The sequence below is a fragment of the Otolemur garnettii genome, unplaced genomic scaffold (assembly GCF_000181295.1).
Source record: "Otolemur garnettii isolate 467f Iridium unplaced genomic scaffold, OtoGar3 scaffold00099, whole genome shotgun sequence".
NCBI classification, from domain to species: Eukaryota; Metazoa; Chordata; class Mammalia; order Primates; family Galagidae; genus Otolemur; species Otolemur garnettii.
Window position 1 is genome coordinate 3,050,483 of NW_003852494.1, and position 14,889 is coordinate 3,065,371.

Consider the following 14,889-nt stretch of genomic DNA (forward strand, 5'->3'; position numbering starts at 1 on the left):
ATTGTTGTTTGGCGGGCCCGCGCTGGGGATTCGAACCCGCCACCTTAGGTGTATGTGGCTGGCGCCTTAGCCGCTTGAGCCACAGGCGCCGAGCCAATAGGCTTAGTATTAATTTTCTTTCCTGAGTTGAGTTCTTACATTTTCTGCCAAATAGAATAATAATGGATCAGCCAGGATTATATAATAAGATCCTGAAATGCAGTTACAAAGAAAAATTATTTTGAAATCTTAATCATCTCTAATAGGGAGTTATGAACTTAAGATTTTGATCTTAGCATCCTGTATATAAGCTTTAACGTACCGTTTTGTGACTGCCAGATAGAGTTTGTAATATCCCAAACATGAATTCTTAATGGGCTTCTTTCCATATAGGTCCCCTACTTTGGCAAAGCTTGGCAACGTGTGATACAGATACCACTACTTTCAGGTATTTCTCTCTCTCTCTGAAATACTGACAGAAGCAATCTGTATTTGTGGATATGTATATCATTGTTGTCTTTTTATCTTTAGCCTCTTGTCCTTTAAGTCCCAGTCAGCTGTCAGATTGTTGTGAGAGTCTCATTGCTGTCCTAGAGTAAGTAAAATATTTGTTTGCCTACCAAAAAAATAAAATTTGTTGCTTGCAAGATTTCTTTCTAATAGATATCTCATGTGAGTAATTACTTTTTATTGAGAAGTCATGTGTAACACTTGTTTTTATAATATAATAGCTCTATTGTTTTTACAATGTTATTTTCTATGTGGGGTACAACTAGTAAAGGGATACTCAGTAAGTGTTCTCTAAAAATTAGTAGCTGCCAGCAAATTAAGTACCTTTTATGACTACACTAAATCATACAGTGCTATCTCATAGATCTTGAGTCTTCTGAGAAGGTAGCATCTGGAGGCTTTTAGACGTAATCACAGTAGCAAATCATAGCCTGTGTTCCTGTAAGTAGATCGTTTTATTCCACCTTTTATGCCTTCAAAGACTCAAGTCACTCATTACTAAGCATTATGCTATATACCAGTACTTAAGTGTCTAAAATTACTGAAAGCCTGGACAGGTGAATGACTGTGGAGAGCCCAACATAACCTAGTGGATCTGACAGATTCTTAACCAGTTCTTGCTCCCTCTTGAAGATGTCCAGTATCGGATGATCTCGACATGGTTGGAGTTGCCAGGCAGTATGTCCAGTTGGAACTTCCAGCATTTGCACTGGCTTGTCTGATGCTCATGCCACACTCCGAGAAAAGGTGCCAGCAAATTAAGGTATCTGGTACACTGTTCCTCTGGGACTACCAAGGAAATGTAAGGTCTTATCTGGCACGACCCTGGCAAGAGTTTGCATTTTCTTTTCACCAGACCTTTAAAGCATCAGTTCATCATTCTGAGTGAGGCAGAAGTTTTATATGGGGGTTAGTGGGAAGTGAGACAGAAACATAGATTAAGGTCCAACTGAAGGATATTGTTTTTTTTTGAGACAGTCTCACTTTGTCATCCTCAGAGTGCTATGGCATCGCAGCTCATAGCAACCTCAAACTCTTGGGCTTAAGTGATTCTCTTGCCTCAGCCTCCCAAGTAGTTAGTACTACAGGTGCCTGCCACAACGCCCAGCTATTTTTTAATTGTAGTTGTCATTGTTGTTTGGCAGGCCCAGGCTGGGTTTGAATGTGTTAGCCCTGGTGTATGTGGCCAGTGCCTTAGCCGCTGAGCTACAGGCACTGAGTCTGAAAGATGTCTTAAAACAGACATTAGAGCTTAATCTTTATCAGTAGTGAATAACTGACTTTCTTGGAAGAGTAAAGTGAAATGATGAAGGCAGTGTTTTTGGAAGAATAACCCATTAATCCATGTAGGCTTGATCAGAGGTGAAAGGTAGGTGGCAAGAAAAGGGAAGTCTCAGAAAGTTATTGTGGTGGCTCACGCCTGTAATCCTAGCACTCTGGGACAATGAGGCAGGAGTATCCCTTAAGCTCAGGAGTTCGAGACTACCCTGAGCAAGAGTGAGACCCTGCCTCTGCTAAAAACAGGAAAATCAGCTGGATATGGTGGCAGCTGTAGTCCCAGCTACTTGAGAGGCTGAGGCAAGAAGATCACTTGATCCTAAGAGTTTGAGGTTGCTGTGAGCTGTGACGCCACAGCACTCTACCCAAGGAGACAGAGTGAGATGCTGCCTCAAAATAATAATAATTTTAATTTACTTGATCCCATATGTAAATATCCTGTAGAGAGGTAGAAAAACCTTAATGGGTAGGTATCCATGGTGGTAGAAATGAACTTGAACAGGGTGGAAAGCTATAAGGAAAGCAGATGACTTAGTGATTAGATGTGGTAAATAAAAGAGAGAGAGTCAGATTTTATGTATTGGTGCTTAACAAAAGGAGCCACAGCATTCTGAGGACAGAATTCTTTAAAAAACTCTCATTTTCTTTATACTATAGAACAAAGCATTTTTGAAATGTTTTATAATTATTTTACTCTACAAGCAGATATGCCAGTGAATAAAGATAAATGAACATGCACATTTTGTATTTGTCATTTGGTTTATTAATTATATTTTCCCAAAGCCATCTGCACTTGTCTTTGACTTCTTTTTCCTCTTTTTGATTATAATAAATTCATCCTTTGATACTTTTCAGCATTTCAGTATTTAAATAGATTGCTTTTAGCATTTAGGATGACAAAATGCCAGATAAACAGCTCTTAGAGTGTTTGTAGAATGCTATTTTCTGTTCTTTTGATAATTTTCTGTTGGTGTTTTTTCCTGTATTAGAAATTCTTTAAAATATTTCCAATGCAAAGATGAACACCTTCCAGACTTGACAGAAATTACAACTAATAATACTTTTCCATTAATTATACTTTGATTTGTCTCTAGAATTTTCTGGACTCATGTGATCCTCAGATCATTTTACAGCAATTAGAAGAGCATATGAATACCAGCCAGTTAGCAGGATTTTCACATCAAGTAAGAAGCTATTTTGTCTCCTTTTTTGCTATGAAAATTTTGATGTTAGAAGGTAATCATTTTTTCCAAACCAAGATTAACCTGGAAGCGGCTATGTCTATCTGTTTGTTAACATATAAAATTATTGGCTCGGCGCCTGTGGCTCAAGCGGCTAGGGCACCAGCCACATACACCTAAGGTGGCGGGTTCGAATCCCCAGCCCGGGCCCGCCAAACAACAATGATGGCTGCAACCAAAAATGGCCTGGCGTTGTGGCGGATGCCTGTACTCTCAGCTACTTGGGAGGCTGAGGCAGGAGACTCGCTTGAGCCCAGGAGTTGGAGGTTGCTGTGAGCTGTGATGCCATTGCACTCTACCCAGGAGGATAGCTTGAGGCTTCGTCTGGAAAAAAAAAAAAAAACATATAAAATTATTTTGGTTTTGGGCAGCACCCGTCACTCAGTGGATAGGACGCCAGCCCCATATACCAAGGGTGGTGGGTTCAAACCCAGCCCTGGCCAAACTCCAACAAAAAATAGCTGGACGTTGTGGCGGGCACCTGTGGTCTCAGCTAGTCAGAGGCTGAGGCAAGGGAATGACCTCAACCCAGGAGTTGGAGGTTGCTGTAAACTACGTGACACCACGGCACTCTACCGAGGGCGATAAAGTGAGACTCTGTCTCTACAGAAAAAAAAATTTTTGCTTTTATTAAAACCTCAGTAAAGATTTTAAAAGACAGTGACCCTGGCTGTCTTGCTTGCTTCTCTGCTCTGTGGAAAATGTATAGCCTTAAAAGATTGTAACTATGAACAGATTTTCTTCTTCATAAAAAGTCTCAAAATGCTTAACAATTACTTTTTTGTTATTCTTTAGCAGGCTTAGGATGGGTTTGACACCTCCAGTGCATAGGGCCAGCATTGTCACCATTGAACTAGGGTGCCCAGCCAACAATTAATTTTTCTTTCTTTCTTTTTTTTTTTGTAGTTTTTGGCCGGGGCTGGGTTTGAACCCACCACCTCTGGCATATGGGGTCAGCACCCTACTCCTTTGAGCCATAGGCGCTGCCCCCTCCCCTTTTTCTTGATAGAGATAGAGTTTCACTTTGTCACCCTCAGTAGAGTGCTGTAGCGTCACACAGCTCACAGCAACCTCCAACTCCTGGGCTTAGGCGATTCTCTTGCCTCAGCCTCCAAGTAGCTGGGACTACAGGTGCCTGCCACAATGCCTGGCTATTTTTTTTTTGTTGTTGCAGTTTGGCCAGGGCTGGGGTTTGAACCCGCCACCCTTGGTATATGGGGCCGGCGCTCTACCCACTGGGCCACAGACACCACCCAACCCCCTTTTTTTGTTTTTAATATCTACTGATATGGGGTGCCTGTAGTCCTAGCTACTAAGGAGGCTGAGGCAAGAGAATCGCCTAAGTCCAAGAGCTGGAGGTTGCTATGAGCTGTCATACTGTGGCACTCTACTGAGGGTGATAAAGTGAGACTCTTAAAAAAAAAAAGAAATATCTACTGAAATGGGCCAAAGCTGTCCTCCTTCCCTTGTCTACCCCCTCAAATAGGAGGCTTAGTCTCAATACAAAATAATTCAGCTTCTGATTATCAGAAATGTTTCAATATTGAATAAGGAGTTGGAATTTGACACATTTTTAATATATTTATTCTATAGATTAGAAGTCTAATTCTGAATAATATCATAAATAAGAAGGACTTCGGGATTTTGGCAAAGACAAAATACTTTCAAGTATTAAAATTACATATGATGAATACCAACAATATCACTGAACTAGTAAACTATTTGGCAAATGATTTAAGGTGAGTTCATTTTTCATAAAAACTTATTACTATAGCATGTCCTTAAAGTATCTTTACTTCGGAGGAAAATATCAAATAACTGTAGGGCTATTTGGTTGTGATTTAAAGGCTTTCATTACTACCCATACCCACAAGTTAATTGTCTTTTAACCCAATACCTCAGAGCAAGAATTTGGAATCAGATAATTGAACAAGTTGTTTGAGTCCAGGTGCAGTGGCTGACACCTGTAATCCTAGCACTTTGAGAGGCCAAGATGGGTGGATTGCTTGACCTCAGGAGTTTGAGACCAGCCTGAGCAAGATTAAGATCTCATCGCTACTAAAAATAGAAAAATAGGCTCGGCGCCTGTGGCTCAACTGGCTAAGGCTCTAGCCACATACATCTAAGGTGGCGGGTTTGAATCCAGCCCGGGCCTGCCAAATAACAATGATGGCTGCAACCAAAAAATAGCCGGGCATTGTGACGGGCACTTGTGGTCCCAGCTACTTGGGAGGCTGAGGCAGGAGACTTGCTTAAGCCCAGGAGTGGGAGGCTACTGTGAGCTGTGATGCCATGGCACTCTACCCAGGGGGACAGCTTGAGGCTCTGTCTCAAAAAAAAAAAAAAAAAAAAAATAGAAAAATAAGCCGAGCATTGTGGCAGGCCTCTATAGTGCCTGCTACTTTGGAAGCTAAGTCATGAAGATCACCTGAGCCCAAGAATTTGAGGTTGCTGTGAACTATGATGTCAGAGCACTCAACCCCAGGATGACAGGGTAAGATTCTGTCTCAAAAAAATAAAATAAGGCTTGGGACCTGTAGCTCAAGCGGCTAAGGTGCCAGCCAAACAACAATGATGGCTGCAACCAAAAAATAGCTAGGCATTGTGGCAGGCACCTGTATTCCCAGCTACTTGGGAGGCGGAGACAGGAGAATCACTTGAGCCCAGGAGTTGGAGGTTGCTACGAGCTGTGATGCCATGGCACTCTACAAGGGCGACAGCTTGAGGCTCTGTCTCAAAAAAAAAAATTAATACATAAATAAAATAAAATAAAAAAATAAACAAGTCATCTGGATTCCCCAAATTGGTGTTACAGAGTCCTCCTGTAAACCCTAGATTACAACATTAAGAGACTTGCTCAGAGCATTGATGGCTTTATGTAATACATCATTTTTGCTAAGTTTGGTTATCTCATTTTCCATCACCCACAAATTTAGAAACAATAAGTTTCTTGGGATAGAGTTGGGGGCAGATATGGAAAGTAAAAAGAAGAAAGGAAGTGGGCTGACTTAAAAGAAAGGAAAATTCATTCATGCTTGTGATGATTACTAGGTTTATCTCTGTATTCGGTCTGACTGAGCTGATCACTTGCAGAGTTTCCCTTTCTCATTAGTGCACCGTGGACTCCTTTCTGCTTGTTTAACGCTCGTGATCCAAACATAATTATTTATTGTCATTATGTATGATTTTTCAAGTTATAATTCATGCATATAATAAACTGCACATATTTGAAGTATGCAATTTGGGAAAGTCTGACACATGTGTATATCTGTAAAGCCATCACAGCAATAAAGAAAGCAAACGTATCTACACCCCCTCATCAAAAGCTTCCTCATGTCAAAGCCAGCCAAGGTGGGTAGATTGCCTGAGCTCACAGGTTTGAGAAAAGCCTCTGCAAGGACAAGACCCTGTCTCTAAAAATAGCTGGGCACTGTGGTGGGCACCTGTAGTCCAGAGGCTGAGGTGAGACAATGTCTCAAAAAAAGTTTGGGCGTGGTGCCCATAGCTCAGTGATTAGGCTGCCAGCCACATGCACCAGGGCTGGTGGGTTCCAGCCTGGCCCGGGGCCTGCTAAACAACAACCCCCCAAAAAAGCAGAAAACTTGTACCGCTAACACCTGCAGTCCCAGCTACTTGGGAGGCTGAGGCAAGAGAATCACGTAAGCCCAAGAGTTTGAGGTTGCTGTGAGCTGTGATGCCACGACACTCTACCAAAGGGTGACATAGTGAGACTCTGCCTCAAAAAAAAAAGTTTCCCAGGCTCAGCGCCCATAGCACAGTGGTTACGGCGCCAGCCACATACACCAAGGCAGGCGGGTTCGAACCTGACCCAGGTCAACCGAACAGCAATGACAACTGCAACAAAAAAATAGCTGGGTGTTGTGGGGGTGCCTATAGTCCCAGCTACTGGGGAGGTTGAGGCAAGAGAATCGCTTAAACCTAAGAGTTAGAGATTGCTATGAGCTACGTCACCATGGCACTCTACCAAGGGTGACGAAGTGAGACTGTCTAAAAAAAAAAAAGTTTCCCCATGCCCTCTTTTTCCTTTTGATCCCATAGCATAGATGAAGCTTCGGTCTTAATAACTGAATATTCAAAGCATTGCGGGAAACCTGTACCGCCAGACACCACTCCATGTGACATTCTGAAGGTAAAACTAGCTAAGAGTTCTTAGGTTCTAACCTGACATCATTTATATTTCTAGGGTTTTAAAGTTGATCCAGCCTTTTCTGGTGTTCAGGAGACAGATGTATTTTTGTGTATGACTATATTTTTATGTTTTACTTTTTGAAAGTAAACTTGACTTCTAGATCAGAAGTCAAGAGACCATGGTTTTAATCTCAGTTCTGTCCTCGGGTCTGGACCACAGGGTCTCTTGGATGCTTTCCAGCTTTACAAGTCCTTATCAAGTGTTTTTAATATCAAAGCCGGGAAAAACTAAAGTTTAAAAGATACTGATTGGTTCTATAAATGATTAAACTAAAAGGAAGAAAAAGTTATTGATTACTGTCATGCTTGGGTATTAATTGCTTTCTAAGTCAATTCTTCTTTTTTAATTATCTAAGATATGTTTACTCTAGAAAAAAGAAATATGGAGGAACAGAGTAGACTGGAAATAAAAACTAAACTGATCTTCTGAAATCTGTTAACATTCTGCCATACATCTTTCCAAATTTTTTTGTGTATGAAGTATGCACACAATTTACTTTTATTCCTATTTTAAACTTAAATACAAGGTAAAATTTTTACTTTGATCATGTTTTTGTAGTTTTAGTAAACCTGAGTATTGTGGCCTTTTTTCTTGCTTTGGTCCAGATCAGGCGTATTAAAATAAGCTTATATTCTGTTAACTCCCATTAATAACTTAAGCTCAACAGCATAAGGTTACTTTTTTCAAAGAGGAAAAATGTTGATTCAGGAAACAAATTTATAACCCTTTAAATGTGTCTATTTCTCTCTAATCCTCTCTGTCTAAGATGCCAAAAAATTTTATATGTAGATTTTTATCACAACAGTTAAGTTGTAAGTTCTATTCTTTATCTTTATCTGACTGTTTTCTATTTAAAAAAAATTAAGTGATGCTCATAAAAACCATTTCTGTATTTCTTCCCATTTAGATGTTTCATAGTGGATTATGGTAAATCATAAAGCAATCAAGAATGACAAGAGGAAGTTTGGACTCTGCTATGAAGGAACCATATTTATTACAGTTGCAAATTGTGCAGTCTCTGCATTATAGCAATCCCTCAAACATTAGCCCACAAGTAATATCACACTTAATATTAGCATAATTGCCAAAACTCATGTCCTGAATTAATAAATCTTTTCCTTTGCTAGTTTCTTACATTACTTGTAGAGACTATTAATTTTTTACACTGTATTCAAAGGGGAAAAAAATGCAAAATATTTTGCTCTCCTATTCAAGAAAAGTAACTACTTACAGCCTATTTCTTCCATATACAAAAATGAGAATATTGGCTTGGCACCCGTAGCACCAGTGGTTATGGCGCCAGCCACATACACTGAGGCTGGCGGGTTTGACCTGGCCTGGGCCAGCTAAAGCAACAAGGACAACTGCAACAAAAACATTAGCCAGGCATTGTGGTAGGTGCCTGTAGTTCCAGCTACTTGGGAGGCTAAAGCAAGAGAATCTCTTAAGCCCAAGAGTTTGAGGTGGCTGTGAGCTGTGACACCACGGCACTCTACCGAGGGCAGAAAAAAAAAAAAAAGAATATCAATATATCTTTTTAATGTTACTCTAAGTAAATATTTATATAATTTTGGTTGCACAGTGTATCAGTCAGTGGCCAGCGAGTCCACTCTGGATATGCCAACAAGAGGATTTCAGGCCAGGGATTGTTTATACAGGTATTGAAAGAGCAAAAAGGAGGTGGAAGGAGAGCCCGGAAGAAGGATAGTAACTAGCAGCTGAAGATCAGGAACTAGCAGCTGAAGATCAGGAGCAGCACCTGCCCCTGGCATGTAGCCTGAGCCCACATTTGCTACTCAGCTGATGGAGCTGCCTCTGCCACCGCTGTACTCAGACCCCCAGGAGTCCCTGGTCACACCAATGCTACTGACAGCCACCACCAAGAGAGGAAGAAAATAGCTCTGCACTTTCTCAAACCTTCTCGTTCTTGTGCCAGTGTCAAGACATGACAGAAACAAATAGGAAGCCACATGGCAAGGGGTCTGGCAAGAGGTGGTCTGTAGGCTACTAAAGCCCAAGCACAGTCTGGAAGGCAAAGTGGAGAGAAAAGCCAGCTCACAAAAATGCTGAATGTATTAGTATATTGTTACTCTGCCTCTGCAGTCTTTTGCTATACTTGTGAAGAACTTAAGTAAAGTGAATTTAATATCACTACAATTAGTTTGCATTTGTTTTGCTAGTGGTGGAAAATATTTCTATATAGAAAAGTCAATGTAGAGTTGGGTACCCTTAGCTCAGTGGTTAGGGCACCAGCCACATACTCCGGGGCTGATGGGTTTGAACATGGCCCAGGCCTACTAAACAAAAAAAATAGCCAGGCCGCTTGGCGCCTGTGGCTCAAGTGGCTAAGGCACCAGCCACACACACCTAAGGTGGTGGGTTCGAATCCAGCCCAGGCCCGCCAAGCAACAATGATGGCTGCAACCAAAAAATAGCCAGGCGTTGCAGCGGGTGCCTGTGGTCCCAGCTACTTGGGAGGCGGAGGCAGGAGACTCACTTGAGCCCAGGCGTTGGAGGTTGCTGTGAGCTGCGATGCTACAGCACTCTTCCCAGGGTGACAGCTTGAGGCTCCGTCTCAAAAAAAAAAATAGCCAGGCATTGTGTATTCCCAGCTACTAGGTAGGCTGAGGCAAAAGAATCACTTGAGCCCAAGAATTTGAGGTTGCTGTGAGCTATGACGGCATGGCACTCCACTGAAGGTGACAAAGTAAGACTCTATCTCGATTGAAAAAAAAAAGAAAGAAAACTCAATGTAGTATCATGAGTAAATATTTGAGTTTATTTAATTACTATATATATATATTTTGGGGGGGGGAGGCAGAGTCTAACTCTGTTGCTCCAGGCCATATAGTATCTTGGCATCATCCTAGCTCACAGCAACCTCAAACTCTTGGATTCTTTTGCCTCAGCCTCCCAAGTAGCTGGGACTTTAGGTGCCAGCCAACAAGCCTGGCTCATTTTTCCATTTTTCTGCTTTTACTTTATTATTTATTTTGACAGAATCTCACCTTGTTGCCCTTGGTAGAGTTCCATGGTATCATAGCTCACAGCAATCTCAAACTCTTGGGCTCAAGTAATCTTCCTGCCTCAGATTTTCATTTTTAGTAGAGACAGGGTCTCGCTCTTGCTTGGGCTGGTCTGGAACTTGTGAGCTTAAGCAATCCACCTGCCTCGGCCTCCCAGATTGCTAAGATTACAGGCGTGAGCCACTGCGCCTGGCCAAATTTTTCTACTTTTAGTAGAAACAGGGTCTCACTCTTGCTCAGGCTGGTCTTGAATAAATTGCAATAAATTATAAAATTGCAATTGCAATGAAATTATTTTGATTCATGAATGTAATTATTATATTAATGTTTCTCAATAATTACTTTTAGAAATGTAAATAGCATGATTTGCAATGATATCTTTAAATGGGATTTGACCTATATTTAAAATATAGTCCAGGCCAGGTTTAGTGGCTTATGTGCATAATCCTAGCACTCTGGGAGGCCAAGGCAGGAGGATTGCTTAAGGTCAGGAGTTCAAGACCAGCCTGAGCAAGAGAAAAATTATCTGGGCATTGTGGCAGGTACCTGTAGTCCCAGCTACTCAAGAAGATTAGGCAGGAGGATCACTTGAGCCTATGAGTTGGAGATTGTGGTGAGGTTGATAGCACAACCATAGCTTGGGCAACAGAGCAAGACCCCATCTCTTAAAGGGGGGAGAAAAAAAAGAATAACCAGAATAATTAGCTTAGCTAGCTGTTAAAACATTTTATAAAATCTGAATAATTTTTAAAAATCTGAATTATTAAAACAGTATAGTACCAGCCGAGTACAATGGCTCCCCCAGTCTCTTGGGAACCTGAGACAGACAGATTGAGCTCAGGACTTTGAGACCAGCCTGAGCAAGAATGAGACCTCATCTTTACTAAAAATAGAAAAAAACAATCGTGGTGTTATGGTGGGCACTGTAGTCCAGCTACTTGGGAAGCTGAGGCATGAGGATCGCTTAAGCCAAAGAGTTTGAGGTTGCTATGAACTATGATGGTGACACAGCACTCAAACCAGGGTGCTAGAGTGAGATTGTCTCAAAAAAAAATAAACAGTACAGTACCGGCAAATTGACAGATTAATAAGATACCATAAGAAAAGAAATATGGGGCTGCGCCTGTGGCTCAGTGGGTTCAGCACCAGCCCCATATACCAAGGGTGGCAGGTTCAAACCTGGCCCCAGCCAAATTGTAACAAAAAATAGCTGGGCATTGTGGCAGGTGCCTGTAGTCCCAGCTACTTGGGAGGCTGAGGCAAGAGAATCGCCTAAGCTCAAGAGGTGGAGGTTGCTATGAGCTGTGACACCATGGCACTCTACCAAGGGCAATAAAGTGAGACTCTGTCTATGAAAAAAAATTAAGAAAAGAAATATGGCCAGGCTCACTGGCTCATGCCTACAATCCACTCTGGGTGGCTGAAACAGGTGGAAACCTTGAACTCACGAGTCTGAGACCCTCCTGAGCTAGAGTGAGACCCTGTTTCTAAAAAAGCCAAGTGTTGTGGTGGGTGCCAGTAGTCCCAGCTGCTTGGGGAGGCTGAGGCCAAGAGGATTTCTTAAGCCCAAGAGTTTGAGGGCTGTGAGATATGATACCAGGGCACTCTACATAGGGTGACTAAGTGAGACTGTCTCAAAAAAAACAAATGTAGGGCTTGGCACCATAGCACAGTAGTTATGGCACCAGCTACATGCACTGAGGCTGACAGGTTCGAATCTGCCTGGGCCTGCTAAACAACAATGAGAACTGAAACAAAAAATCACCAGGGGTTGTAGTGGATGCCTGTAGTCTCACCTACTTGGGAGGCTAAGGCAAGAGAATCACTTAAGCCCAAGAGTTGGCGGTTGCTGTGAACTGTGATGCCACCACACTCTACCCAGGGCAATAGACTCTGTCTCCAAAAAAATTTTTTTTAATTTTTGTAATAAAATACACATGATCAGCTCAGTGCCCGTGGCTCAAGCAGCTAAGGTGCCAGCCACATACACCTGAGCTGGCGGGTTGGAATCCAGCCGGAGCCCACCAAACAACAATGGTGGCTGCAACCAAAAAATAGCCAAGCATTGTGGTGGGTGCCTGTAGTCCCAGCTACTTAGGAGGCAGAGGCAGGAGAATCACTTGAGCCTAGGAGCTGTAGGTTGCTGTGAGCTATAATGCCATGGCACTTCACCCAGGGCAACAGCTTGAGGCTCTCAAAAAAAAAAAAAAAAGAAAAAAATCAATTGTCAAATCAGAAGTTGAGTACTCATTAGGTGCATGGCTCTATTTTAGATTCTTTAGAGAATATTGGTGGAATACACAGTCTATATGCCCTATAGAATGAACCATTGCAATGGGAAGAATAAAAATGTATATAGGAGTAAGTGCCGAACACTCGGTCTAACAAGCTAGTGACTCAACTTTTCTTTCGTGTTTTTTTTTTTTTTCTCTCCAGTATTTTGGCCAGGGCTGGGTTTAAACCTGCCACCTCCAGCACAAGGGGCCGGCGCCATACCCTTTGAGCCACAGGTACCGTCCTACTCAACTTTTCTTAAACATTAGAGTCTTTGCTGCACATTTGAATCACTTGAAGGTTTTTTTGTTTGTTTGTTTTTTGCAGTTTTTGACTAGGGCTGGGCTTGAACCCACCACCTCCAGCATATGGGGCCTGTGCCCTATTCCTTGAGCCACCGGCTGGGTTTAGACCCACCACCTCTGGCATATGGGGCTGGCACCCTACTCATTTGAGTCATAGGCACTGCCCAAGATGAAGGTATTTTTGAAATCCCAATGCCACACCCATACCAGTTATGTAAGACTCTGAGAGTTTAAAGTTGGGTTTTAAGTAATTTTCTAAAACTTCCTCAGGTAATTCCAATTGATGTGAATCTCCTGGGGAAACCTCCTTAAATTGCAGATTCGGATTGATAGGTCTGGGTTCAGAGTTCTGATCCTAGGTGTAGTTCTTTTTTTTTTTTTTTTGAGACGGAGCCTCAAGCTATCCCCCTGTGTAGACTGCCATGGCATCACAGCTCATAGCAACCTCCAACTCCTGGGCTCAAGCGAGTCTCCTGCCTCAGCCTCCCAAGTAGCTGGGACCACAGGCGCCCGCCACAATGCCTGGCCATTTTTTGGTTGTAGCCATCATTGTTGTTTGGTGGGCCCGGGCTGGGGATTCAAACCCGCCACCTTAGGTGTATGTGGCTGGCGCCTTAGCCACTTGAGCCACAGGCGCCGAGCCCTAGGTGTAGTTCTGATCCTGGTCTGGGATCGGAGTACTGTGTTGTCCAGCCGGAGTGCAGTGAATATTCACAGATCACAGCCCACAACAGCCTTAAATTGCTGGGCTCAAACACCCTCCTGCTCAGCTCAGCCATGTTCACTGCACTTTTAAAGTAACAAAGGTCTCTCTAGAGCAGTGATTTTCAACCTTTTATATCTTATAGCACCAGCACCGTTGAACCTATAGTTCAACCTCTGTGGCACACTTAAATTATGTTGATCAAAAGAAGTAAAGAGGCTTGGCTCCTGAAGCTCAGTGAGTAGGGCTCCCATAGCTCAGTGAGTAGGGTGCCAGTCACATACACTGGGGCTGGCAGGTTCAAGCTGGACCTGGGCCTGCTAATCAACGACCACTGAAACCAAGAAAATAGCCAGGTGTTGTAGTGGGCACCTGTAGTCCCAGCTACTTGGTAGGCTGAGGCAATAGAATCGCCAAAGCCCAAGAGCTGGAGTTCTTGTGAGCTGTGAAGCCACAGCACTTTACCAAGGGTGACAAAGTGAGACTCTGTCTCAAAAAAATAAAGAAAGAATCCTTTTTTTGATTTGCTTATTAACACAAGGAAAATGCATGATCACGGCCAAAAAATAAAATAATTTATTATAATTATTAATAAAAAGACATGAGGGTAGCAGGTTCAAACCTGGCCCCAGCCAAACTGCAACAAAAAATAGCCAGGCATTGTGGCAGGCATTTGTAGTCCCCGCCACTTGGGAGGCTGAGGCAAGATAATCGCCCCAGCCCAGGAGTTGGAGGTTGCTGTGAGCTGTGATGATATAGCACTCTACAGAGGGCAATAAAGTGAGACTCTGTCTCTTAAAAAAAATACATTTAAAACTTTTTTTTTTTTGAGACAGAGCCTCAAGCTGTCCCCCTGGGTAGAGTGCTGTGGCATCAAAGCTCACAGCAACCTCTAACTCCTGGGCTCAAGCGATTCTCCTGCCTCAGCCTCCCGACTAGCTGGGACTATAGGCGCCCACTGCCAACGCCTGGCTATTTTTTTTTTCTTGTTGCAGTTTGGCCGATGCTGGGTTTGAACCCACCACCCTCGGTATATGGGGCCAGCACCCTGCTCACTGAGCCACAGGCGCTGCCCCTGTATAAAAGTTTTTTTTTTTTTTGAGACAGAGTCACACTTTATTGCTCTCGGTAGAGTGCCATGTTGTCACAGCTCACAGCAACCTCCAACTCCTGGACTTCAGTGATTCTCTTGCCTCAGCCTCTCAAGTAGCTGGGACTACAGGCACCTGCCACAATGCCCAGCTATTTTTTTGTTACAATTTGGCTGGGGCCAGGTTTGAACCCGCCACCCTCAGTATATGGGGCCAGTGCCCTACTCACAGAGCCACAGGAGGTGCCGCCCTGTATAAATATTTTAAATGGG

At 42.9% G+C, this 14,889-nt stretch overlaps 1 protein-coding gene across 1 annotated transcript in view; it reads left to right on the plus strand.

Annotated features, from left to right (window-relative positions):
- Positions 1-8,300, plus strand: part of KNTC1 (kinetochore associated 1) — a 105,325-nt gene extending 97,025 nt beyond the window's left edge. The window contains exons 55-61 of the mRNA XM_012809015.2: positions 373-427; positions 511-574; positions 1,123-1,252; positions 2,862-2,951; positions 4,602-4,747; positions 7,068-7,158; positions 8,126-8,300. Of these exons, the coding sequence (XP_012664469.2) occupies positions 373-427; positions 511-574; positions 1,123-1,252; positions 2,862-2,951; positions 4,602-4,747; positions 7,068-7,158; positions 8,126-8,149 (600 nt within the window). The 3' untranslated portion in view covers positions 8,150-8,300. The remainder of the gene's footprint in view (positions 1-372; positions 428-510; positions 575-1,122; positions 1,253-2,861; positions 2,952-4,601; positions 4,748-7,067; positions 7,159-8,125) is intronic.
- The last annotated feature ends 6,589 nt before the right edge of the window (positions 8,301-14,889 follow it).